Source organism: Zonotrichia albicollis, chromosome 21, assembly GCF_047830755.1.
Source record: "Zonotrichia albicollis isolate bZonAlb1 chromosome 21, bZonAlb1.hap1, whole genome shotgun sequence".
In the NCBI taxonomy this organism is placed as follows: Eukaryota; Metazoa; Chordata; class Aves; order Passeriformes; family Passerellidae; genus Zonotrichia; species Zonotrichia albicollis.
The window spans coordinates 2,839,908-2,866,004 of record NC_133839.1 but is presented as its reverse complement, the minus strand read 5'-3'; the positions used below and the strand labels follow the sequence as shown (position 1 = coordinate 2,866,004).

Below are 26,097 nucleotides of genomic sequence, written 5' to 3'. Positions count from 1 at the left end.
GCTCCCCACAGGACCTGCTGCAGGAGCTCCCACATGGGGGGACTTGTGGGGTGTCCTATGCAGGGCCAGGGGCTGGACTCGATCTTTGTGGGTCACTTCCAAACTGGGAGATTCTGTGAGTCCACATTTTTATGCAGGGCCAGGGGCTGGACTCGATCCTTGTGGGTCACTTCCAGCCCCAGAGATTCTGTGATTCCATGTTGCTATGCAGGGCCAGGAGTTTGACTCAGTCCTTGTGGGTCACTTCCAGCCTGGGAGATTCTGTGATTCCATGTTCCCCTGCAGCAAAATTCAGGTTTCTGGAGGTGTCTGAGGCTTCCCTCCTGACTGATCTGGGCAGACAGGAATGAAAAGAGGAAACGTCACCAAAAACAGGGAAGTGGAATTTCCCCATTCCTAGTTTGATTTTCAGATCCATGACCAGTCTGTGGACATGAGCAATCAGCCAAATGCCTCAGTCTGAGCAGCCACAGAGTTTTGTTCACAATTTCCATTTCAGAGATGAGACTTTGTGGCGCTGTCAGGAGAAAGCAGGCCTGTGTTTCACGAAGCCTGAGCCCTGGTTATTTTCCATAGGGAGGCTGTCAGGAAGAGGGGCTCAAGCCCTCAGAAATAAAGTAAATCCAGTGACAAGCAGTTTCCCCAACTTCTAACGTGGAAGCTCACACTGCCAGATGTTGAATACCAAAGGGATGAGTTTTGGCTGCTTTCTGCTCCTTACCCAGCTGAGTTAAGCCCACATTTGTGTTTACCTCAGCCCCGCTGCCTGGGGCAGTTTCGAGGTTGCAGCGGTGCCGTTGCACAGGCCGGGCACGGAGCCCTCCTGTTGTTTCTGGGCAGCAGGGATGGAAGGGAAAGCAGAGCAGCCTGACACATCACAGCCAGGCCCACGCTCCCTGTGCTCCCTGTGGCTTGGGGCTGGGCTCACTCAGAGCCTGGCCCCGGCCACGCCTTTCTGCTCTTTTTAAAGGGTGCAGAAGCAGCCGGTTTGCTGCTGCACGGCTTCCTCTGTGGGGAGAGGAGAGAGCAGCTCCCTTCATGTCCTGGCGAGAGCTGCTGCCCCCCTGGCTGGTGATCGTGGCGGGGCTGACGGGCATCGTGCTGCTCTGTGTCTCCACCAAAGATGTGCCCATGGCCCCACTCAGGACCAAGGTAAGGCTCTCCAGGGGGAGACAGGCAGCTAAGCTGGGCTGATTTCTTGCTTTGGGCATTATTTTATTATTGAGCTGCTTACAAATCGAGGAGGGAACTGGGACAAGACTGTCAGGACAGGTTGGCATCTTTTAACATGCTGGAGGTTTTCAAACCAGAAACAAGCCCAGCACTTTGGTCAGGGAATACAGGCTGGATATGGTCCATGGATCAGTGGAGATGCTCAGGGCAGGCTGAGGGGAGGCAGCCCATGGCAGGAGCTGCCCCAGAGCAACAAAGAACCAGTGGTGTCAGTGCAGGGAAGTGCTAGGTCCCGCTCCAAAGTCAGTAGGAATGTGCCCCTGAACTGCTGCTTCTGTCCTAAAAACAAATTGTCTTTCATGCCTTCTTCTCTTTGGTCCTGTCTTGATTTAAGTCAAAGAGCCAGTGTGCTCCTCACAGCAGGGTCAGGTCTGGGGGGGTTAGTGCCCATCTGCTGTCTCTTGATGCTCCCATTGCTGAGGTGAGCTCAGTGGCACACCATGGTTTAACCCAACAGAAGGAGGCTATCCTGTGTGTTCAGAGATAGCACCCCTCCTCCATGTTCCTCTCAGAAACAAATCTGGATTAAAACCCCCCTTATTGCTCCATGTTCTGTCCTTTCCTGCTGTTGAGCTGGACATAAATGTGGTGATGGTGATCCCTCCCCTTGTCCCTTGTGCTTCCAGCAGCAACCTCTAATTTTCTGAAGGAGGAAAAAAAAAATCAATCCATATTTCTCCACCAATGCCATTCCTTTCTTCCTCTTCTGCAGCAGCCAACATGTCCCTGCTAGAAAGCCGAGCTGTCACTGGTGTGGGAGGGTGCCAGCAGGCTCGGGCAGGGAGCTCCAGCTCCTTTCCTTCCGCATTGCTGCCCCAGCCCAGCCCTGGCCTGGGTGCCTGGACTGGTGCAACTGGGAGCTCCAGGAGGGCAGCAGGCAGCCAGCCTCACTGAGAGCCTGCAGCCAGCTCAGTCTGCTCCTGAAACCCTTCTGGTGGCATTAACATCAGCCTCTCAGGAGGTTTTTCCTCCCACTCAGTCCCAGCTCTGTTTGTGGGTGAGATCCAGCTTCGACCACGCACTGCCATGCAGCTCATGGGTCTCCTTCCTGCCTGGGTAGGAGATATCCCAAACTGGGGTCATGTAATAGGAGCAGAGGAGCCCCAGGCTGGCTCTGGGGCTATTTGGGGTGTGGGGACATCCAGAGCTGTGCTGCAGGGTAGTCCAGTGGCCTCCACTTGCTCATCCTCATATACTGGGAGCAGCAAGGCTGGGTCAGCAGCGAACAGACAAACACTGGGGACAAAGAGACAGAGAGCTGCCAGGGGACAAGGGGCTGAGCTGCTCATTCCACTGCTGCTGCCCTTCCTACCAAGACATCATCTCTGTCTCTGAGGGCTGCTGTGCTGTACAGTGTCTGTGCTGGTTGCTGCAGCTCCCACAGCTCTGCACACATCAGGGCAAACCTAGCCTGGTCACACCATCACTGCAGTGGGACATCAAAGAGACACAGGGCTCCTTGGGACAAGTGAGCTGCAGCCCTCCAATCCCTGCACAAAAGCCTGAGCAAACCAATCAGCAGCAGTTTGAGTCCCAGAATCCGTGCAGAACTCGTACAGTGCCATCTCCCACTGCTTTAGGACCTGTTTTTCCTGAGCTCCAGGTGGCTCAGCTCTCAGGGGAAGCCCTCTGCCTGGTTTCAGGAGCAGCTCCAGCACACGCCACTGTAGGGCTGATGTATTTCTGGGCGTTTCTCCACTCCTGCTGTTCCTCATATATATTCAGAAATGCAGATGGTTCCCTGCAAATCCTCATCATCTTCTGGCTTTGCCTGCTCTTTGAATGTTAACAAGCAAACTCAAACACTGCAGTGCAGGGGTCACCCAGAATACCTGTATATGCTGGGTAACCCTACAATATCAATCAGCATGCATTCAGTAGTGTTTTTCAGCAGAATGTTCTGGGGTTTTTCCAGTATGGCATTGTTCTGGATGCTGGTCCATCCCGCACCATCCTCTTCATCTACCAGTGGACAACCACCAAGGCAAACAGGACCGGGGTGATCAGAGGATGCAGTTCCTGTCCTGTGCAAGGTAAGGTGCCCATTTCCTGCTCAATGGACTGTGAGACTGCCATGGGATGGATGGAAAAACAGAGACCTGTGCATGAACCAGTGCCATAAATTCCTTGGCTCCTGCACCACCCAGCTGTGCACAGAAATGGTGAAGCACAAGTTGCTTCTTTCAGCATGGCTCTTCTCCACTGGGCAGATTTAGCCACACACAGCTGTGCATCAGGCACTTGGCAGTAGCAGTGTCAGGATTTTGGGGCTGCTGCAGGCAGGGAAGCATGCAGAGAGGATGTGGCTGCTCCTGATGCCCACGTGGATCAGTGGTAGAGCCAAGGTTGCTGGAGCTTCTCACCCAGGAGAGGCAGTGAACAGCAATGGAGACAAATCTGACTGCAGGATGATTCCTGGTATCTTCTGCCTCCTCCTGACTGTGCCCTGGGCAGTGAGTGGGGTAGCTCCAGGACAACAGAGCTGAAAAAACTCCAGTCCCCCATATGGCATTTGACAGCACAAGCATGAGTTCAGCTTGCCTTTAGGTGTCCCATTTCAGAAAAGTTGGGGGTTTTCCTCACAAATTTGGATCAGTTTGGCCCTGCCAATGCCAGCTGAGAGGGTTTCATGCATTAATGCATGGGGTTTTCCTTCCCTATCTCCTAATCTTGCTTTGATGTTAAAGCCTGGTTGTAGTGGGATGCTGGGAAGGACTGAGCCCTCAGCAGAGTGTGCTGGGGGAGGGCAGCTGCACAGCAAGCAGGGATCAGGGTTTGTGCCCTTGCAGGCTGTAAACAACACAAGTCACACACAGAAGATGCAAGAAAGGCTCCCTGGAACCTTGTTCATGTCCCTCATTCAGTGGCTGGGTTCAGCAGCAGCTCTGTTTGCTGCCAGCAGCAGCACAAGAGGCCCAGGCAGGGCTGGAGCCCAGGTGTGAGTGGCCCTGCCTGAATGGCAGCACAGCCACAGAGAGCAAAACACCTGCTGAGGGAGTCAGGAGGGTGGGGAAGGGAAACTCTCCTTCAAAACCAACATTTAAGACCCCACTGACTTGCTGGAAAAATGAGTCAAGGCTGGCACACAGTTTCCCTCTGCAGAGCCCTGGCTTCCTCTAGGGCAGGGGTGTCTTGCTTGCCAGCAGGGCTCAGTGGCTGGGGGACAGAGCTGACACATCAGCCTCTGTGTCCTTTGCTTATTTCTATAGCAACTAAAGCCACACTTCTTCCTCTGTGGGCTGAGACAGCCTCAGCTGTTGCAGCAGTCATGTGGCTGGTATAGATGTCTCAGCTGCAGAGCTAGGGTAGCCTTAGTGTAATTTGGGATTTCTGTGCACATTTTAGTCTCACTTCCATATTTTAGTAGGATGGATACCTGGAAGACTGTGATGGTGTTCACAGGGGTCCAAGGATGTGGGAAGAGACGAGGATCTGACTCCATGTTTCAGAAGGCTGATTTATTATTTTATGATATATAATACATTAAAACTATACTGAAAGAACAGAAGAAAGGATTTTATCAGAAGGCTGGCTAAGAATAGAATAGGAAAGAATGAGAACAAAAGCTTTTGTCTCAGACAGCTTCTGAGCCAGCTGACAGTGATTGGCCATTAATTAGAAACAACCACATGAGACCAATCCCAGATGCACCTGTTGCATTCCACAGCAGCAGATAATCATTGTTTGCATTTTGTTCCTGAGGTCTCTCAGCTTCTCAGGAGGAAAAATCCTAAGGAAAGGATTTTTCATAAAAGATGTCTGTGACAGAAGACCTCCTTCATTCCACCTGTGAGAGGTTCTGTCTTAAGCATGTCCTAGGATAGCAGTCTCTGGGGTAACAGCTTTCACAGTTCTCCCATAACTTCCCTTGAAATTCCATTCTGTTCCATGGTCCTCAGGTCCAGGAGTCTCCAGCTACTCAGATTCTCCTCAGAAAGCTGGGAAGAGCTTGGAGCCATGTTTGAACTGGGCCCAGAACGAGATCCCAGCAGAGCAGCACAGCCAAACCCCCCTGTACCTGGGAGCCACTGCCAGCATGAGGCAGCTGAAGTGAGTGAATATTGCAAACCCACACCCAGAGACCAGCACACATCACAGGATCATTCTGTAACAGCCATCTCACCTGGCTGCTCTGCAGGGTGAGCCATCCCTAATGTGCTAGCCAGGTAAACCTTCCTCAGGCCCTGAGGAGAGGAGCATGGCAGGGCTGTGTCTCCATGTGCTGCCCCAGGCAGCCATGAAGATGACAGTTCTGCAACTGCTGCCAGGCTGGCAGTGTCTCCTTTACAATTACACTTTCACAATTAGTGATTGGGAAAACACCCATCAGTCTGGAAGCTCAAGTGGTTTCAGTTTGTGTGACAGCCCACGTGGGCTTACAGGAGTGTTTCTTGTAAGCACACTGGAAATGGTGGTGGGAAGGTTCCCCTTATCCCACACACTCTTGTGGACCCTCTTCTCAGTCACATCACTGGGACCTTTATCTCCTTTTAGACACTGGGGAAAAGTGAGGTCTGGAGGGGACAGGCCAGTGGGATAGGGCCAGAGGATTTCTCAGTGACAGAGGGTACTGAGGTCCTAAATTCTTAAACAAGTGGCAAAATTGTTCAAACCAGCCCTCTGCTGCTCTTGCCCCCAGTGCCATGTGAGGGGAGAGGGAAGCAGCAGCAGGAGTGGGATTGTCACTGTGGTTTTGGGCTACTCCCAAAGTAGGGAACACAGCAGAAGCCCTGCAGTGTGCCCCCACTGCAGGCAGCTCCTGGCAGGGTCCTGTAACCTCAAATGTGCTTTCTTTTTCTTTTGTGTTTAGCCTCACCCATCCCATCCTCTCTGCCAGTCTCCTTGCAGCTCTGACTGGCACCCTGAAGTCATCCCCCTTCAACTTTCAAGGGGCACAAATCCTGTCCAGCCCAGAGGAAGAAGCATTCAATTGGGTTGCTGCTAACTACGTCCTGGAGAACTTCTTCAGGGTAAAGGATGATTCTCCCTGGGGCACACAGGGCTGGGCTGAACAGAGAGAGCCACAGAGACAAGTGGTGGGGTGGGCAAACCCCTGTACTTAAAACAATGCTTCAGCACAACTTCCACTGCCTTTCAGAGGAGGCAGCTTAGATCCAGCACCAGCTGGTTGAGGTGAGGCCCTGGCACAGGGTGCCCAGAGCAGCTGTGGCTGCCCCTGGATCCTTGGCAGTGTCCCAGGCCAGGCTGGACAGGGCTGGGAGCAGCCTGGGACAGTGGGAGGTGTCCCTGCCATGGCAGGGGGTTGGAATGAGGTGAGCTTTAATATTCCTCCCACCCCAAACCATTCTGTGATTCCATTATAATAACTAGGCTGAAGAACCAAATCTCTGCTCTGGCCTTCCATGAACTATCCATGCATAGAATACATCCCTCCATGAACTGTCCATGATAGTTGCCCCATCAGACCTGGGGCTCCCTGGCCAGCACATCCAGGATGCTCACATGGATGACCTTGCACAGCCTGGCCATGGAGCATCCCCAAGAACTCCACTGTAGCTGTAGCTCAGTGCCTCTGTCAAACAGGAGCTGCTGTTTGTGCTGTGGGATTCCCACTGGAGTCCAGCTGGCCCATGGGGAGTCCTGTGGATGGTAGAGAAGCAGATTCTGTTGCTGCCAAAGAAAAGCCTCTCTCAGTGAGACACCAGGGAGGGCTGCTCTGTATTTAGAAGGTACTTGCTAAACAAAAAGAAAATAATTTCAGTTTTCTTGTTTCACCCATCACTTCTCAAGCCAAAGGGTCTCAAAAATAACTCAGAGGGTGAGAGAAAGGTGGGTTGGACTGAGTTATTCCTCATCAGGGATGTGAAAAGCAGCTCTGATAACCAACAGCAAGCACACACTGGTTAGGGGATGGTCAGACCTCCTCCAGCCAGGCACATTGTTTACCCCATGTAAACTCTCCTGCCTGTGCTGTGAACTTCAGCATTGCCAAAGTCAGTTCTGCAGGACTGCAGGAGATGATGCCACAGGGTTCCTCTGACAGAAGGATCACTTTAGCATCAAGGCAGCACTTGAAACTGTATCTGCCCTCTTGGAAACATCCCTGCCACTCCCCAGCACCCTCTGCACTGTCCCCTTCTGCCTGCTGGCACCACTGCCAGTACAGCCAGCCAGCCTGGGCAGCCCTGTTTGCCCCCACAGGCTGTGGGAAGGCTCTGTGCAGGTGGCAGTGCCTGTACACTGGCTCCTCTGTTCCCTCCAAAGCCACTGCTTCAACATCCTTATGTCCTGTGGGCAAAAAAGAGTTGGGCTGTGGGCACCATGGAGCTGCTTTCCCTCTCTGTGCAATAATGGTGGCACCAATGGTGGCACCTGGCTGTGACTGAGATGCAGGAGTCTCAAGGATTGACCTCTCTTGTTCTTTTTTGGGTCAGTACAACTGGCAAGGACAGCTGGTGCCCTCCGGGAAGGGCATGGCAGGAGTGCTGGCCGTGGGAAGAAGCTCAGCACAGCTCACTGCCGAGCTGCCAGGGGAGCAGCAGAGCCCAGAGCAGGCAGTGAGGCTGCAGCTCTACGGGCACACACACAGCGTGCACAGCTGGCAGTGCCCCTGCCACGGCACCGAGCGGCTGCGCAGCGGCCTGGTCAGCGTGCTCCTGCAGGTGAGTGTGAGTGTGTCTGGTGAGCGTGCTCCTGCAGGTGAGTGTGAGTGTGAGAGTGAGTGTGTCTGGTTAGCGTGCTCCTGCAGGTGAGTGTGAGAGTGAGAGTGAATGTGTCTGGTGAGCGTGCTCCTGCAGGTGAGTGTGAGTGCGAGTGTGAGAGTGTCTGGTGAGTGTGCTCCTGCAGGTGAGTGTGAGAGTGAGTGTGTCTGGTCAGCGTGCTCCTGCAGGTGAGTGTGAGTGCGAGTGTGAGTGTGTCTGGTGACCGTGCTTCTGCAGGTGAGTGGGAGTGTGAGAGTGAGTGTGTCTGGTGAGCGTGCTCCTGCAGGTGAGGGGTAGTGTGAGAGTGAGTGTGTCTGGTGAGCGTGCTCCTGCAGGTGAGTGTGAGTGGGAGTGTGAGTGTGTCTGGTGAGCGTGCTACTGCAGGTGAGTGTGAGAGTGAGTGAGTGTGTCTGGTGAGCATGCTCCTGCAGGTGAGTGTGAGTGTGAGTGAGTGTGTCTGGTGAGCATGCTCCTGCAGGTGAGTGTGAGTGTGAGAGTGAGTGTGAGTGTGTCTGGTGAGCGTGCTCCTGCAGGTGAGTGTGAGAGTGAGAGTGTCTGGTGAGTGTGCTCCTGCAGGTGAGTGTGAGAGTGAGTGTGAGAGTGAGTGTGTCTGGTCAGCGTGCTCCTGCAGGTGAGTGTGAGTGTGTCTGGTCAGCGTGCTCCTGCAGGTGAGTGTGAGTGTGAGAGTGAGTGTGTCTGGTCAGCGTGCTCCTGCAGGTGAGTGTGAGTGTGAGAGTGAGAGTGTCTGGTGAGTGTGCTCCTGCAGGTGAGTGTGAGAGTGAGAGTGAGTGTGAGTGTGTCTGGTGAGCGTGCTCCTGCAGGTGAGTGTGAGAGTGAGAGTGTCTGGTGAGTGTGCTCCTGCAGGTGAGTGTGAGAGTGAGTGTGAGAGTGAGTGTGTCTGGTCAGCGTGCTCCTGCAGGTGAGTGTGAGTGTGTCTGGTCAGCGTGCTCCTGCAGGTGAGTGTGAGTGTGAGAGTGAGTGTGTCTGGTCAGCGTGCTCCTGCAGGTGAGTGTGAGTGTGAGAGTGAGAGTGTCTGGTGAGTGTGCTCCTGCAGGTGAGTGTGAGAGTGAGAGTGAGTGTGAGTGTGTCTGGTGAGCGTGCTCCTGCAGGTGAGGGGGAGTGTGAGTGTCTGCTCTCTGTGCTCATCCAGCTGAGTGTGAGTGTCTGCTCATCCAGGTGAGTGTGAGTGTCTGCTCTCTCTGCTCATCCAGCTGAGTGTGAGTGTGTGCTCATCCAGGTGAGTGTGAGTGTGTCTGCTCTCTCTGCTCATCCAGCTGAGTGTGAGTGTGTGCTCATCCAGGTGAGTGTGAGTGTGTGCTCTCTGTGCTCATCCAGGTAAGTGTGAGTGTGAGTGTGTGCTCTCTCTGCTCACACAGGTGAGTGTGAGTGTGTCTGCTCTCTGTGCTCATCCAGCTGAGTGTCTGCTCAGGGGCCCAACACCACCAAATGGCAGCTGCACAAGGTGTGGAAATGAGCAAAGTGTCAATCACTTTGAAGTCAATTCCTCTTTAGTAGAGGCTGTTTCCATATATTAGAAAAACCCAGTGCATTTGTAAAGCAGACACACAGGCACCAGTTCAAGGGTTTCCTCCTTACAGGTTCTATTTGGCTCCTACTTAACCCACACAAGCAAAAAATTGCTCTTCAGAGGTGTCAACATCACCTTCAGGGTGAGGAGAAGCAAGGCTTGTCTTGGCTCCCAGGAACTGCTCCTCCATCCTAGAATGGGAGCACCCAACTTGGACCTTCCATTTGGGGTATTTCCTTTGCTGACTTTAACCCTGAAGCATCTTTAAAAGAGCAATATTTCATTTTGAAAACATGCCAGTGTTTTGGTTCTTCCAAGCTTTATTTCGCTTGGGGAATGGGGAGGGGGGAAGGAAAAGAGTGGTATAGGATGGTACAAACTCAAGAATCACCGTAGTCCTCATCAAAATGATGTTTTTCAGGAATTAACTGCTCCCTGCCCATTCACTTTTTTCCCTGTAAACCCCAATTGCCCTTATTTGAGACCTGAATATCACACATTGGACACCAATTTCACCACAGTTATAGGGCTAAATTGCTAGAGATAAGAACCACTGATTCTTGTGGGGCTGAACCATCTGGAAGGCAGATCAGAACAGCCTCCTTCTTGCAACTAGAGAGAGCACAGGATGCATGGAATTGTATTTGTGCTCTGAGGGAGGGTGGTAGGGCTGGGACTCATCACCTCTCAGCACCTCCAGTCACTGACCCTGAGCTCAGCTGGCACCTGCCTGGGCCTCGTGGTTGATTCTAGATTTGCCATAAGATTTGGCAAAGCTTTCACAGCCTCCCTGCTCAATCTCAATCTCAGCACTGTGGTGCTTGGGTAAGGCTGTTCCTAACCATCTTACATTCTGTCTTCCTGTGTGAAGCCCTGGATGCCAATGTCCTCTCTTGCTCCTTGTTTTATTGTGCCTCCAGGAGCAGAGAGGGGCTAAAACCGTGTCCAATCCCTGCTGGCCCCTCACCTACTCCCAGGAGGTGCAGTGGCAGTCGGTGCATGCTGGGCCTTGTGGTGCCAGGGGTGACACAGGGGACATCCCTGGCCCCAAGGAGCTCTTCAACATCACAGGCTCCAGCAACCCCACAGCCTGCATGAACCTCGTGCAGAGCCTGCTCAACTCTTCCTCCTCCTCCTGCAGCTTCTTCAGCAGTGACCTCAAGCCCCTTCAGAGCAGGCTTCTGGTGAGTTCTCATTTACACTGGGGTAAGCAACTGGCATGAGGAACCCATGAAATGGGACCAGTTTGACCATTAATCAATACAGTGGGAACATCCAGACCATGACACTCCTCCCTCTCCCCCTCATTGCCACACAGCTGTTCAAACATGGACCACTGGCTTCCCACAGGGACTGTGGGGGAGCTTTTTCCATCTGTGTGTCTTCAGTGTCTGCAGCTGAGACCAACTCTAGGGCTCGATGGAGCCAGCAGGGATGGGACAGCCAGGAGTGAGTGCTGAGCAGGAGCCAGCAGGGATGGGACAGCCAGGAGTGAGTGCTGAGCAGGAGCCAGCAGGGATGGGACAGCCAGGGGCTGTGTGCTGAGCAGGAACCAGCAGGGATGGGACAGCCAGGAGTGAGTGCTGAGCAGGAGCCAGCAGGGATGGGACAGCCAGGAGTGAGTGCTGAGCAGGAGTCAGCAGGGATGGGACAGCCAGGAGTGAGTGTTGAGCAGGACCCAGCAGGGATGGGACAGTCAGGAGTGAGTGCTGAGCAGGACCCAGCAGGGATGGGACAGCCAGGAGTGAGTGCTGAGCAGCTCTTCTCACACCAGGTCTGTGGCAAAGCTGGAGATCTTCTGCCCCTCTCTTACAAACTTCTGGTCATGCTGCACCACAAGCACCTTTCTGCCTGAGAACTTGGACTTAGTGGCCAAAGTCATTGGATTGTGAAGGCAGGAGTAGCTCAAGATCCTAGGACAAGGTGAGGGCATTTCCAAGGAGGATAACTATGGAAATTTCCCCAGCTCCCTGCTCCTGAGTCTGCCATGGACATGGTGCTGAGAAGCATTGGGATCATTTCCCAGTCCTCAGCACTGGTGAGGTTACACCATGAATATTGTGCTCAGTTTTGGGCAAGAAAGGCATTGAGGGGCTGGAGCATGTCCAAGGAAGGGGTTGGAGCCCCAGGAGAGGCTGAGGGAGCTGGGAAGGGGCTCAGCCTGGAGCAAAGGAGGCTCAGGGGGCCCTTGTGGCTCTGCACAGCTCCTGACAGGAGGGGACAGCTGGAGGGGTTGGGCTGTGCTCCAGGGAACAGGGACAGGAGGAGAGGGAACAGCCTCAGGCTGTGCTAGAAGTTTAGATTGGATATTTGGGAAAATTCCTTCACCAAAATGGTAGTCAAGCCCTGGCATGGGCTGCCCAGGGCAGTGGTGGAATCACCATCCCTGGAGGGATATAAAAGCTGTTTAGGATGTGGCACTTGGAGACATTGTTTAGTGGTGGGTTTGGCAGTGCTGGGTTAATGGTTGAACTTGACTTTAGACATCTCCTGCAACCAATGATTTTTTGATTCTATGACCAGTCTACTTATCCAGGCAGGGCCAGGAATGCTGCAGGATGCACGCTAGGAACAGATCTGTTTCCATCTCCACACAGCACCAGCTCTGCTTATGTCCCTTGAGCCCTTCCAAGGCCCTGGAACAAACCCTGCACCCCAAGGGCACCCTGGCAATGCCCAGTCGCTGCCCCTCACTTCCCCAGGGGCACTTTCTGGTGTGCAGGGCAAGGACACAGGGCACAGTCCCACTGATTATTATTTCTGCTGCTTTTGTAGGTGGTTTCTGAGGCCATGGACTTCCTGAGAGGAACTGCACCTTCTGCTGACTTGGGCCAGGCTGTCCAGAGGCTGTGTGGGATGTCTGTCCAGGAGGTAACTGTGGAGTAACTCGGTGTGCAGGGAGGGGGGAAGCAAGGAACAGTTTGCTGCAAAAGCCCTCAGGGCTCAGACTGTCAGGGCTGTAACTTACTGGCTCCCTCAGGGAAAATTTTGGATTTGTCTGGATTTTGTGGGTTTTGGTTTTTTGTGAGGCTTTTCTTTGTTTTTCTTGTTTGTATTTTTTTTACTTTGAAGAAACAAGCTCCACTTATTTTCCTTCCTCTCAAATCCCAGCTGCTGCTGGTAACACCTGGACCTAATTAGATGAAAAGCCACAAATACCTTTTACAGTATTTTAAGGAGTAAACGGGAAAGTTGTCTACTCACTCCTGCACATCACCTTGGTCTTTCTGTTATCCTTCTGTCCTTAAGTGCAGGGGACACGTCCACTCAGACTCCAGGGTTGCTCCCATTTCACCTGGCCCCAGGGAGCCCAAGCCAGAGGGAGTTTGTCACTTCTTTCCCTGAGTTGGTGGTTATGAGGTCACCCTCATTTGCATTTACACTGATGGAGCATCCACAGTAACATTCAAATGGGGCAATTTCTCCAGGGTTTGTTAATGAGCCATAAGCAATGCCCTAAAGCATTCTCTTCTGGAAGGAGGAGAAAGATCCCAATGTTCCAGCTGGGAGAAAGGCTGCAGCATCAGCTCAGCTTAATTAGAGAGCAGGGAATCAATCCTACCAAGCAATTCACCAGCAAGGCAACCTGGCTGTCAGTCCTGCTGCTCTTGGATCTGGCTTAGATGGGAACAAAGTAACAGATGACATGGATTTCTACCCTACAGCCCAGTGAGTGCAGGAAATGTGGTTTCAGTCTGCACAGGACACAAACCCCTCCTCCAGTCCCACAGTCAGTTTTAGAACAGGAAAGCTATTGAGTATTTACTTCTTTTCTTTTTCTCCCCTATTTTTTTTTGTTTGGTTTTTTTTGTTTTTTTTTTTTTTTGTTCTGGAAATGGCACCAGCTGATGAAGGAGTCCCAAGCAAGCCTGGATACACTTGTTGATTACTGCACTGTGTCTGCCTTCATCTTCCATCTCAGTACAAGAGGATACACACTTGACTTTGAGCAGCCTGCCTGGACTGCATTCCAGAAGGTCAGTTCCTACAGCCCAGTGCTCCCAGTGAGCAGGAGGCTGCTCCCAGCACAGCCAGCCTGCTCCCACACTGACAGGCCTCACCAGCTGGGCTTCTCCAGCATCAGAGTTTTGTAAAATGGATTCACAGTTGTGATAAACAAGAAAACCAGTGTCAAAGAGCCAGGGATTAGACTTGCCCTCTCTGAAAAACACATGGGTCAAAAATCTTCTCTGGATCAGCACCATCTTTAGAAATCTGTGTTGACAGGGAAGGAAGTTCAGCTTGATCTTCACTTAATGCTAAGGACAAGCTGCTGGTAACATTTGCTTCTCTACCTTTTTGCAATCACCTTTATACTCATGAGGGTTGATAAATATCTTATCATCATAGAATCCTAGACTGGTTTTGGACTGGAAGGAAACTTAAAGTTCTTCCCATTCCACCCCCTACCATGGGCAGGGACACCTTCCACTATCCCAGGCTGCTCCAAGCCCCAGTGTCCAACCTGGCCTTGGACACTTTCAGAGATCCACAGCTTCTCTGGGCACCCTGTGCCAGGGCCTCATCACCCTCCCAGAGAAGAATTTCTTCCTAATATCTAATAATCTAACCTAATCTGTAATAAGGTCTGAAATTGCTCCAGGATCTGGTGGCCCTAAAGACAGGGGAATTTGATTCAGGTCATTCCCTTCACAAAAGAAAAGAAAGCCTGTTCCCAGACCTCTTCACAACTGACAGTCACAGCCATGGTCCCACTGAGCAGGGCCAAGTAATGACCATCAGAAAAGGCAAGGTAATGAGGTAGGTCCAGGACCCCCAGGGAGCTCAGCCTGGAAAGACAGAGACAAGCAACCTAAACCATAGGTGTGAGGTTCAACCAGGGCCAGAGAGACAACTATCCACAATGCAGACTTGAGATCCACTAGAACAGCCCATCAGTAAGCAGAGAACAGCACTCCTGTAGAGCAGAGCTCAGGAGAGAGGGGGCTGGCCAGAGCTTTCATGGAGTGCCCATGCCCATGGGCAGAGGTGTGGGTGGAAGTGCCATTAAGGCCTGTTGGTGTTCTCAGGGCACTCAGAGTGGGAGAGCTCCTCACTGCAAGCCAAATCCTTGGATCAGTCTCAGATAATACATCCAAAGCCTTGGGCCCATGCACACAAACACAGCTGGGGTCCAGGCCACCTCCTTCTCTTCTGACCTCTCCTTTTTATTTCAACAGATGGGTGACAGATCATCTGCCTGGACTCTGGGCTACCTGCTGAGCCTGACCAGCAGCATCCCCCAGGACAGCCCAAGCTTCCTCAAGGGCATCGAGCCGGGGGTCTGGTCCTTGCTCCTGATCCTCTTCGTGGTGCTGCTCGTGGGCTCCTTCCTGCGCATCTCGTACCGAGTGATGGCCAAGGAGAGCAGCCCCAGCCACAGGAACAGCAGCGTGTTCGATGACTGATGGCTCTCTGTGACTCAGCACAGTTAACAGGGTCCACACACAAATCACACTGCAGGATGCAAGTGGTTTTCCTGCAGGGCTCCCAGCAACTTGCTGGTACTTGCACTGCTGTACTTTGAGACAATGGAGCCTGCTCCACAGGAAGTCTGTGATTCCTGGTGGATGGCAAGCTACTCATTCTCCAAACAAGAACAGCCTGCATGGCTCTTCCTTGGGCTACAGCTGGGATTACTCATGTCAGACCTGAAATGATGCCTCTGAGCAGGCAGGCCCTGAGCTCTTGTGAAGCTCATGCTGTATAATCCTGTCAAACAGAAGAGGTGGTGTCTGAAAAATGTGCTCTGTCCCCTTCTGTGGCCTCTCGAGAGATGATACCTGCAGTATTGCCATTAGTGAGGACTGGAAACACAGTCAGAATGTAAGAGCCAACTGCTTCCAGATATTTTCTGCCCGATCTGTCTGTGCTTTCATGTCAGTGATGATGGCCACATGTCCCTTCCAATGAACACTCCTTGCTGACCAGGAATCCTTCAAAACCAACCCTTCTTAGTCTTGGCCTCTACAAAATGTGCAGTGGATCAAAGGAGAAGCAAAGGGCACAGACACACAGCTGAGGTTTTGCCTCTCAGCTGAGTCATGGCCACACAGGGTTAAAATTGCCAATTTAAACTGTTTAGCAAGGACTCAAATGAACACATTTAATTTCACATTTGCTAAAGCTGGGCTCATGCTGGGCTGAGGCTCACCTGTTTGTTCATTTGCACTGACCTGCTTCTCTTGCTGACTCTGAAGTGTCTCAGCTGACGCTGCCCCTTCAGACCAGAGCAGACTCAGGAACAGAAGCTTTCCTAATTGTCACTTTCATATTTCACCATGACCAGAGGTACTTTATGATCTAATAATCAGGATTCCCCTGGGACCTGCAGTCATTCCAGCTCCTCTGGTCTGTCCTGCTCGTCTGAAAGATGAGGTGCTGTACAAATTCTGAGTTACTGTGAAGAACAGGGATCGATTCACAAGCACTGTCCTTTGACTGAGGCATTTAGAACTTTCTTCTCAACTGCTTCAGAGCCTTAAAACACACAGACTGTTAAGAGCCTCAGGGATGAGTGTCCCCAAGGCTTTTCAGACCACTTTAAACAGAAATGTAAATGCTCACAGATGCAGTGGTGAGCCTTGCAGGATTTTTAAAGCTACCATGGCACCTAAATCCTTTCAAATCTGATTATTCGTCCCTTGTGCTCCCAACTGATAATATAGGACACACACCCCCCATAATGTTGGGGTATTCATGCATTTTCAGGCCAATTAATGAAGGTTTGGAACCTGCCAGTCAAGTTTAGAGGGCTGTGGAAACAGACTTAAGCTTCATATTCATTTCTTTGAGTTGCAGGTTAGATATTTTTAATAGTATCATGTCATTAAAGATGTTTGAATAGACTGTCTGTGTTATTCTTGGCAAGAGATCAAAGCAGGGGGGTTATTGTGAACACAGAGTGTTTCAGGGAGCAGGATGGGGGTGCTGTTGCTGTTTTTACTCGAGAGCTGTTTTGCTGTGTGCTTTTGGGGTACACAATGAGAACCCCTGAAGGCACTTTGCAGTGAAAGAAAAAGATTTCAGATAACCTGACTGCTGGGATTTAGCTGATGAGAGACATGCCTACACCTTTTGATGTGTTCTTTGCTCAAACCATCTGAAGAAGGTAGGAGGCATCCAGGCAAGGTGGCAGAGAAAAAATAAAGAGGTTATCATGGAGTCAGCAATATCAGGGAAATTCCTGAGACTTCATTCATCCTGCAATCCTTGAACAGTGACCTGACAGCACAGGGGTGAGCTCTGGGATTCCTGGCTCAGATTTGGAACCTGCTGAGGAAGAATCCCAGCACTGTCAGAAATGGAAAGAAGGCAGTGAGATGCCAGGAACTCCTGGAGTCCAGGTGCTCTGGCCTGTCAGTCACTGCACCTTCCTGAACTGGAATAATCACAGGGTCCAAGAGAAAAGGATGTCAGCCAGACCTTCCCCAAGCTCTTGTTTAGAAGCTTTGGGACTTGCACACAGATAATAAGTGAATAATTAGGCAATGAGCTCAGCGTGGCCTCCTGACACTTCACTTTTGCCTTGCACATGCCACTGAATTAAATCCCTGCCCCTTGAGCCACCCTGACAATGAACACTGCTCTGCCATGAAGAAAACCACAACCACTTCTTTTTCTGACAGATAAAAACATTTATAAATGTTTTTACTAGACGATAAGATAGATTGAGATTTTTAAACTGGTGTTTTGGTAACAAAAAAGGCATAAAATAACAAAATGGGGACCCATGAGAAGAAAGGAGACTAATCCTGGTAACATATTCCTTCCTCCCAGCTCTCTGTAGAGCAGCTTGTACATGTCAGCCCCACAACACCTTTGCAGAATAAATCTCCAGACTGCCTGGACAGGCAAAATCTACTTAAAAGGAGATTCTAGATGAACTCACTCACTTTGAAACAGAGATGCTTGCAGGTCTTTGGTTACAATTCAACTGTGGAAACGATAAATAATGAGGATTTTCTAACTGTCTGTAAATTCTATATTTTATACACAGGGCCCTCGCTTCTCACTCAGGCTGGACCATGGCAGATAATAAAGTCTGCTCATGTGCAACTGCAGTTCTGCTGCTGTCAGCAATTATCAATAGGAAGGAAATAAAAGTATTAAAAAATTGACACCAGAAAGGACTTTGTCTATTTTGGTTTCAGACACACAACAGGGTGACTGATCTGCCCCTGGCTATTAGGGCTGTCATTTAGGCATCCCAAAGCACCAGGGCTTCTCACCAGTACACCCCATCTGAGTTGTCCCAATGAATTCCCATGAATTTTGAGGGAAATAGTTTGTTGCCTGCAGTTCCCCTCTGCAGCACCCACAGGGCCTGAGTTGTTTCTTTCTTCCCATTCTGACATACCTGGGCTCCCTGTGGTAGGAGAGACCCAAGCTGAGGCCTTGGAATCCACAGCTCTTGTGGAGAAAACCCAGCACAAGATGAGAGGAATGCCTTTCATGGATGGCTGGATTTAATATATTTTCATCTTGTTCTTCTACCTCGCCTCTGATCCTGTATCTGAGTGTCTCTCCAGAGAAGCAGGCAGCCATATGATGTTTATATCCTACCTCATGGACTGTCACTCCTACTTCAAGAGCTAATTCTGAACACACTGATGAAAAACAGGTCTGAAGGAATACTGGGATCAGAAAATCTGCAATTTTTACCACAGCTTCCTTAATATAAAAGTCCTCTCACAATGCCATCAAACCCAGGCAAGTCCCAGTGTTTTGGTGTTTTCTAAGCAGGTTCCCCCCATGTGAGACACTCAGCCCTCCTGCAGGGGGATGCTGTCAGATCCCTGTTCAGGTCACACAAACACAGAACAGGACCTGCTGCAGCAGCAGCGTGCAATGCCAGGGATCAGGCACGAGAGGGAGGCTGGCACAGCACCCCTTAAAGCCTGAGGAAATCTGACACAGCCAGCAGCAGCTCCCACCACAAATGACATCAGTCAGCAAGGAGGGTTCTCTGGGAACACCTCAGGGATGCAAGGGAAAGACACTGCAGTATGAAACTCTCTGTGTGGGGTGTGAAAGCCACTCTGACCAGGGATTCAAGAAGCCATGGCACTGGGAGAAGTCCTCTATGCAGGGAGACAGGCACTAGCATGGAGTATGGATGAAGGCTGTTTTGGAAACAAGAGAGAGAAAGAATAATTCCTACCAGGAAGAGAAATGCCCTGAGAATGAAGAGGAGGTTTGAGAGAGACAAAAATCAACTTTTGTGTGAAGGAAAGGTTATTTTTGTTCACAGCAGGGGTGTCACCATATGTGCACCTCATGACCAAATTAGTCACCACTTCTTGGTGCAAAGTCTCAGGAGAAACAGATCCTCCACGTGGAAGAAGGCAACAGCTATCAGGCTTATCACTGGACAAGGAACAGCAGCAGAGCCGTGGAACCTTCATGGGAACAATGTTCAGAGTTCACAGGTTTCAAACATGAAGGAGATGTAAATTGCCAGTTAATGCCGAATATTACACAAAGTAAAAGATGGTTTAGCATTACCTTGTCTCACAGTATGACAGAAAATGTGAAACAGTCCTGGAGTGAAAGTTCTGAAGGGACAGACTCAGAATGGAGTTACTCAGTGGAAATTATCAAACCAAATGGAAGGAGCTCTTCTTCCACACCAATCACAGTTAAACCACTGCACTCACCAGGACAGGAGGCTGTTTATGCCATAAGTTTATATGGCTGCAAAAGGTGATTAGATAAATTCATAATAACCCATTGGGGCTATTAAACAAAAAGTTACTTGCTTGTAGCTAAAGAATTGCCCCAACCACCTGCCACATCCATATCTGTTTGCCCTGTTCCCTTTTGGTAACTGCTGCAGAGCATTAGAGACAAGACACTGGCCTGGGTGGCTCTGTGGCTTGATCCCGTTCAGTTATTCTGATTTCTCTTAGGCACAAATCCCACAGCTGCACCTCTCACTCACTGGTCTCTGGAAGCAGCCTCTCACCTCCATAACTTCAGTATCACAGGAGCAGTAATTGCTGGAAAACAAGACTGTTTATCCTTAGAAGTAATAATCAGAATAAGAAAACACCTGCACATACCCACGTCTCACTTCAGTGTTACCATAAACCTGGAACAACGCTAACACCAACACCCCTCTGGTTCTGGAGCAGCTCCCACCCACACTCATCCTCCTGAGTCCCTCCCTTAACTCAGGGCTTCAGGTTTTTACCTACAGGAACAGGATTAGTTCTGTGATTCCTGCCTGGGCTCCTGCCAGCCCCAGGTAGAGGCTCAGTTCAGATCCTGTTTCACACACACAGGCTGCAATCTCACTGGTTAAGCACTGAGAGGAAGGACGGTTGTGTGTGCCTGCCTGCTGAGGGGAGGGATCAGCTCTGTACACAGAGAACACTTCAGTAAAAGGCGAAGGTAACATGCAAAAGTGAAAAGAAAGTCCCTCCCCACCCTGTCCAAACCAGTTGTGTTTACAGTAAAATCTGTTTCCAAGCAAAGGGCAATACAGGTAGTTACAAAACCAAAACAATTGCAATAAAAAGGTTTATTTAAACCCTAACATCTAATTCAGCAAAACAGAAATGCGATTTCCAACTTGTTTTAACTTCTCTCTTTGGGTTATACTCAGGGTCTTTGGCCATGTAACACTGCCCTGATGTTTCCTAGGATGTTTTCTAGGACGTTTTTACAGCATTAATTGATGCAGCACTTACAGATGGGATCTGCCCCTAAATGAGGTGAGACCTCCCTGCTTGTCACTTGCAGCAGAGTTTGAGGAGAGCTTTCAGAGTAATCAAACACCAGCTGAGACAGATGTCTGCAATGGAAACACAACGTGGGAGCCACAAACATCCCACCTTAGTGCTGCTCCTTTCTCTGCCCTCCCAGCATTCCCTACTCTGGCAAACTGCAAACTCTCCACTAAAACCAAGAAATTCACTTCAGCATTGGCTCAGGCAGGACCGTGGAATGTGCAGCTTTTTGTCCCAGAATTTCCCTCACACTCAGTATTCCATGCTCCCACCCTGTGAGGAATGCTCCATGTGAGGCAGGGTTCTGGCACAGACCTGCCCTGGCACTTGCCAGCTCACCCCTGGCACACACTAATTAATGCCACAGCCTTAGAAACACCAGGGCTGGCATGGTCAGCAGCTCCAGCAGCTCTCCATGGAGATTCCTCACTGTGCTCCTTCTCAGAGAAAAGGACTGGCATTTTAATTCAATTTAAAAATGGAAAAATATTTTAGATAGAGCTGTCCTTTCCTGTGGATGTGCAGGTAGCTAAGAACAGAAATATTCACTGACTGGGCTAAAACTGGCAAAAATTAATATTGCACAAATAATTTGAAATGCCTCCTCCTTAGATATTCAGGTGGCTGAATCTCCTGGGGAAACTTCTAGAAGCTCAGAGAGCAAAGCTGAGCTGCTCCATAGGGTCCTAGCCCTGCTCCCCTGGGTTCTGCAGACAGGTATGGGAGCCTTAACCGAGCAGAGCATTTCCACTCTCACACTCCCTCTGGGAATGCTGGGGGTGGCAACAATTGCTCACTGCACACATTACAGAGCAGCTTCCCAAACATGAAAGGCAGTGCAGGCTGGAGTAGAGGCTGTGGGAAGCACAAAGGCTGGGGATTGCTCACACAGTGAGGAGATGGATGGCACTAATGCACAGTGCATTGCTTTCTGGCCCTGGCTGAAAAAACCCCAAAGCTGTGCCTGCATTAAATACAGCAGCATTAAATACAGCTCGGGATTGCTCACACAGTGAGGACATGGATGGCACTAATGCACAGGCCTTTGCTTTCTGGCCCTGGCTGAAAAACCCCCAAAGCTGTGCCTGCATGAAATACAGCAGCACTTGTGGCAGAACACCTCCCCCAAGCCTGCAGAGGCTCCCCCACTCCATCTCAGAGCAGGTTTTCCAGGGTTTCCCAAGCACACGTGCCTCTGAATGCTGTGCTGAGCACACCTGAAGAGAATTGATGGTGAATGTGCCTCCCCAGACAGCACCACACAGGCAGCACACTTCACATTCCCTGCTTTTAATCAGAAAGAAGCCTGGATTCTTTTTGTACATTACTCTGAAGAGAGGCATCACATCCTGCAGGAAAAGCTGTCTTGACTGATTAGCACAGCCTTGTGTGAAACCTTGAGCAAGTCTTGTACAGATTCATCCTGGCTGCCTTTAGTACCTAAATGATGCTGCAGTTTTTGGAATTGGTCACCTCAGACACCATCACAGAGAACAGAAAGGTGATGTCAGAGGAGTGCTCTGAGCTGGAGTGGGCTGAGCCATCCCTTTCCACTGATTCCAGTGTGAACACTATTTAATCAATGCCTGTAATTAGCAGGATAAATCTGGACCCTAATGGCTCTGCATTACTCAGCTGTCTCAAAGGTTGCTGCATGAACCTCCTGCATTCTGGCTGTGGATGTGAGGGATGAGCTGTGTGTGTCTCACACACACCTCAGAGGCAGACACAGGCCTGTCCCAGGACCCTCTCAGTCACTCCTGATGCCCTGGGGCTGCTCCAAGTGTTCCTGGACTCCTTCCTCTGCAAGAATATGTTGTTTATATGCCAGAAATATCGACCATCATAATCTTTGTATTAAGCTGACTACCAGAGGCCATTCAGCCTCCAGCCAAAGCCTTCACGGGGCTTCTATATCCTGCCACCTCCTCCTCACCTGACCCAGGCACAGGATTGGATTATTGTTATCCAGGCACAGATTCCAGGATGTGTTCGAGCCGTTTGTGTGTCACACAGAGCTGGCCTGTGTCAGCAGAATCGAGGTCATGGCTGCCTTTGCCTCAGCCCACCCCACGGCAAGGCAGCTGGACCAGACTCCCTGCCTTGGCAGCTCCATTAGGAGCCTCTTTCAAGTTTTTGTTCCAGTATGAAACAAGAAGAGATGCTGGGACTTGTAGACCAAGCCAGCATCACAATGAATACATACAACCATAAAAAGATTCTGCTGAAACAATAATCAAATATGCTTAATAAAACTGTGACCAATGGATGCAGTGTCTGGGCAAGAATGTGCTCACAAAGCTGGGAGGTAGAATAAGGGACAAGGAAAGGCGAGGGTGGTATTTATCCAGCACAGGGTGTCTGGCTGCCTCATGACAGGGCTGCAGCACCCACACACAGCCCAGGATGGAGGTGGCCATGTGGGGAAGCCTTGAGAAGCATGCAATGTCTACCTCAGATCCCCTTGCAGGCAGGAGGCCCTCTCTGGGGCCTTCCCCTCAGAGGATAGGGGCCCCTACAGAGCTGCCACTGCAGGGCTGAGAGCAGCCCTAAGCCCTCACAGCCCCCAGAATCCCCAAACCTGCACATTCCCCTCAAAGCTGCCAGGATACCCCTCTGCCCTCACAGCTTTCTCACTGCTCCCCATGCCCCCAAACCCCTCAAGCCCTCACAATTCCCTCACAGCCCTTACAGCGCCCCCAAACCCTCACAGATCCTCGGGCCCCCACAGCCTTCTCACAGCTGCCAGACTCCCTGAGTCTTCAGGGTCCCCCGAGCCCTCACAGGAGCCAGGCTGAGCCCTCAGAGCTCCTCCTCAGCCTCACGCTGCCCTCACACCGCCCGCCCCAGCCCCTTCCCGCCACCCGCGCGCGCAGTCGCCATGACAACGCCCGCGCGCGGCCCCGCCACCCTTGGGCCGGGGCCGCGCGCCAGAAAGTGCTGGAATGTCGCTGCAGCCCGCGCGTGCGCACGCGGGGTCCTTCCCCCACCCGCCGTGGCGCTGCGGCGGCGGCTGGAAAGGGACGGGGGGACGGGCGGGGAAGGAAGGAAGGAGGGAGACCTGGCTGGAGGAGCGAGGGTGAGGGGCGGGGGAGAAAGCGCTAGGGACCCGCGGGGAACCCGCCTTGTCCCGCAGTGAGGAGGAGCCGCGCCTCCGCTGCGCAAAACGCGCACTCGGCTCCCTGAATGGGCGGCTGCGGCGGCCACCGCCCAGAGCCCGCTGCGGAGTCACTGCGACGGTTACCAGGGCACTTCGTTCTCCGCCAATCAAACGGCGTTAGCTCATCCCCCACGGCCGGCAGCCAATCGGCTTCGACATCAATCATTCAATTGAGCCAATCAGAAACGCCGTGAGCGAGCTGAGGCGGGCACTCGCGGCTCCCGGTTGCCTAACTGTAAAGCCAACAGACAGGTGGGCGGGGCGAATAGGAGCCGTCAGTTTGAGTGACAGCGGCGCAGCCAATTAGATTCTCTCATTTATAGAGCCTCGCTATAGGCATCCAATCGTTGCTGCGAGTGCCCGCCTGGGCGGGGAGAAGAAGGCTGCGCGCGCATTCCGCTGCTATATAAGGGCTGGCGGTTGCCTCACGCAGCCAGAGTCGGTTGGGGAAAATCTGGAGTTGTAGTGAACGCTCGGAGCTGCCGCCATCATGAGAGAGATTGTGCACCTGCAGGCCGGGCAATGCGGAAACCAGATCGGAGCCAAGGTCCGGGCGGGGAAAGAGGGCGCGGGGGCGGGAGGGGAGCGTGCCTGGTCCGGCGTGGCCGCCGCTGACGCGCTTCTCTTCGGCAGTTCTGGGAGGTGATCAGCGACGAACATGGTATCGACCCCACCGGCACCTACCACGGGGACAGCGACCTGCAGCTGGAGCGCATCAATGTCTACTACAATGAGGCCACAGGTAGGGCCCGGACCCGCCCCGCCGTGCTCCCCCCGTGCTCCCCCCGCTCCCCCGGCGCGGCAGTCATGGCTCTCCCTGTGTTGCAGGCGGCAAGTACGTGCCCCGCGCCGTGCTGGTGGACCTGGAGCCCGGTACCATGGACTCGGTCCGCTCCGGGCCTTTCGGGCAGATATTCAGGCCAGACAACTTCGTGTTCGGTGAGTGCGCGGGGGCGGGAGGAACCGCGGGGTGGGGCGGGCAGGGCACTGCGGGGCTGCCCCGCCGCACATGCTCTGAGGGACCGGCCCGGACGGGGCTAATCCTGGCGTGGAATACCGGGATTGCGGCTGGGAGCGGCTCCCGGGTGGCACCAGAGGTCGTTGCTTTTCGGTTTTTCGTTACCGCCTCCGTGCGTGCCACCGGGAGAAATGGAGTGGCTGCTGTATCATTGATAATTAATGTTTGCCTGTGTCTGGCGAGCCACTGCAGAGGTGCTTGTGTGAAACCACAGCCCTGCGCTCGATAAGATGAAAGCTTTCATGGAGCCTGATGCTCTTAGGCTTTGCTTGCAAGCAATAAGCAGGAAGCAGTGACCGTAATCTAATACGAAAATGGCTCTTTTCCAGGTCAGAGCGGAGCAGGAAACAACTGGGCAAAGGGCCATTATACGGAAGGTGCTGAATTAGTCGATTCGGTGTTAGATGTTGTAAGGAAGGAGGCAGAAAGCTGTGATTGTCTCCAGGGCTTTCAGCTTACTCACTCCCTGGGTGGTGGCACAGGCTCTGGCATGGGTACCCTTCTCATCAGCAAAATCCGTGAGGAGTACCCAGACCGAATTATGAATACTTTCAGTGTGGTGCCCTCCCCTAAAGTGTCAGATACTGTAGTAGAGCCCTACAACGCCACGCTGTCGGTGCACCAGCTGGTGGAGAACACGGACGAGACGTACTGTATCGATAACGAGGCGCTGTACGACATTTGCTTCAGAACACTGAAGTTAACGACCCCCACCTACGGTGATCTGAACCACCTCGTGTCAGCCACCATGAGCGGTGTCACCACCTGCCTGCGGTTCCCGGGCCAGCTCAACGCTGACCTGCGGAAGCTGGCAGTGAACATGGTTCCCTTCCCACGTCTGCACTTTTTCATGCCCGGTTTTGCCCCGCTCACCAGCCGTGGCAGCCAGCAGTACCGGGCTCTAACCGTGCCAGAGCTCACCCAGCAGATGTTCGATGCCAAGAACATGATGGCGGCGTGTGACCCTCGTCACGGCCGCTATCTGACGGTGGCCGCTGTCTTTAGGGGCCGCATGTCCATGAAAGAGGTGGATGAGCAGATGCTGAACGTTCAGAACAAAAATAGCAGCTATTTTGTTGAATGGATCCCTAATAACGTTAAGACAGCAGTCTGTGACATTCCACCTCGCGGCCTCAAAATGTCTGCCACCTTCATTGGCAACAGCACGGCCATCCAGGAGCTGTTCAAACGCATTTCTGAGCAGTTCACTGCGATGTTCCGCAGAAAGGCTTTCCTGCACTGGTACACGGGCGAGGGCATGGACGAGATGGAGTTCACAGAGGCTGAGAGCAACATGAACGACCTGGTGTCTGAGTACCAGCAGTACCAGGATGCCACAGCTGAGGAGGAGGGAGAGTTCGAGGAGGAGGCTGAGGAGGAGGCAGAGTAAAGCTATGCAGTTGAACACCTGTAAATTTTGTTTAAAGTTGTATGAACTCTCTCATTCAAAAAGTTCTGTTTGTGTTGTGTTATTATTGCTGTTTCCGAGTCACTCCCAATGCTGTACAGGCACCATTAAAGCAGTTTTCACAGTGCAAGTCCCCGTCTCCTCTGTTCCCAGCGGTACGACTCCCGCGTGCCGTCCCCATAGGTGAGCCCACAGATGTCCTGCAGATCTGGAACACAAAACCAATAAAACATGGGGCTTAGCACTGTCACCCTGTCCATGTCCCCCCCCTTCTGTCCCTGCCCTCAGCCAGGTGCCTCTGCTGTGTCACTGCCATGGTGTCAGTCTGGTATGGGGACTAAAGCTGTTCCCTGGT

General features: G+C 52.0%; 2 protein-coding genes across 2 annotated transcripts; both read left to right on the top strand.

Moving 5' to 3' along the window:
• The first annotated feature begins 951 nt into the window (after nucleotides 1-951).
• Nucleotides 952-16,272, top strand: LOC102061458 (ectonucleoside triphosphate diphosphohydrolase 2). The gene is made up of 9 exons (XM_074556017.1): nucleotides 952-1,152; nucleotides 3,149-3,266; nucleotides 5,133-5,283; nucleotides 6,044-6,203; nucleotides 7,629-7,856; nucleotides 10,344-10,607; nucleotides 12,199-12,294; nucleotides 13,269-13,400; nucleotides 14,604-16,272. Exons 1-9 carry the CDS (start codon nucleotides 1,039-1,041, stop codon nucleotides 14,829-14,831), a joined length of 1,491 nt encoding a protein of 496 aa, XP_074412118.1. The 5' UTR covers nucleotides 952-1,038; the 3' UTR covers nucleotides 14,832-16,272.
• A 7,432-nt stretch (nucleotides 16,273-23,704) lies between these two features.
• Nucleotides 23,705-25,872, top strand: TUBB4B (tubulin beta 4B class IVb). The gene is made up of 4 exons (XM_005491826.4): nucleotides 23,705-23,863; nucleotides 23,950-24,058; nucleotides 24,145-24,255; nucleotides 24,664-25,872. The coding sequence occupies exons 1-4, from the start codon at nucleotides 23,807-23,809 to the stop codon at nucleotides 25,722-25,724; spliced, it is 1,338 nt and encodes a 445-aa protein (XP_005491883.1). The 5' UTR covers nucleotides 23,705-23,806; the 3' UTR covers nucleotides 25,725-25,872.
• The last annotated feature ends 225 nt before the right edge of the window (nucleotides 25,873-26,097 follow it).

Coding starts and splice junctions, on each gene's coding strand:
- LOC102061458 (XM_074556017.1), top strand. CDS start 1,039: ATGTCCTGGCGAGAGCTGCTGCCCCCCTGGCTGGTGATCGTGGCGGGG. Junction 6,204..7,628: donor TCCTGGAGAACTTCTTCAGG/GTAAAGGATGAT, acceptor TTTTTGGGTCAG/TACAACTGGCAAGGACAGCT. Junction 12,295..13,268: donor GTGGGATGTCTGTCCAGGAG/GTAACTGTGGAG, acceptor AAATGGCACCAG/CTGATGAAGGAGTCCCAAGC.
- TUBB4B (XM_005491826.4), top strand. CDS start 23,807: ATGAGAGAGATTGTGCACCTGCAGGCCGGGCAATGCGGAAACCAGATC. Junction 23,864..23,949: donor GAAACCAGATCGGAGCCAAG/GTCCGGGCGGGG, acceptor TCTCTTCGGCAG/TTCTGGGAGGTGATCAGCGA. Junction 24,256..24,663: donor GCCAGACAACTTCGTGTTCG/GTGAGTGCGCGG, acceptor GCTCTTTTCCAG/GTCAGAGCGGAGCAGGAAAC.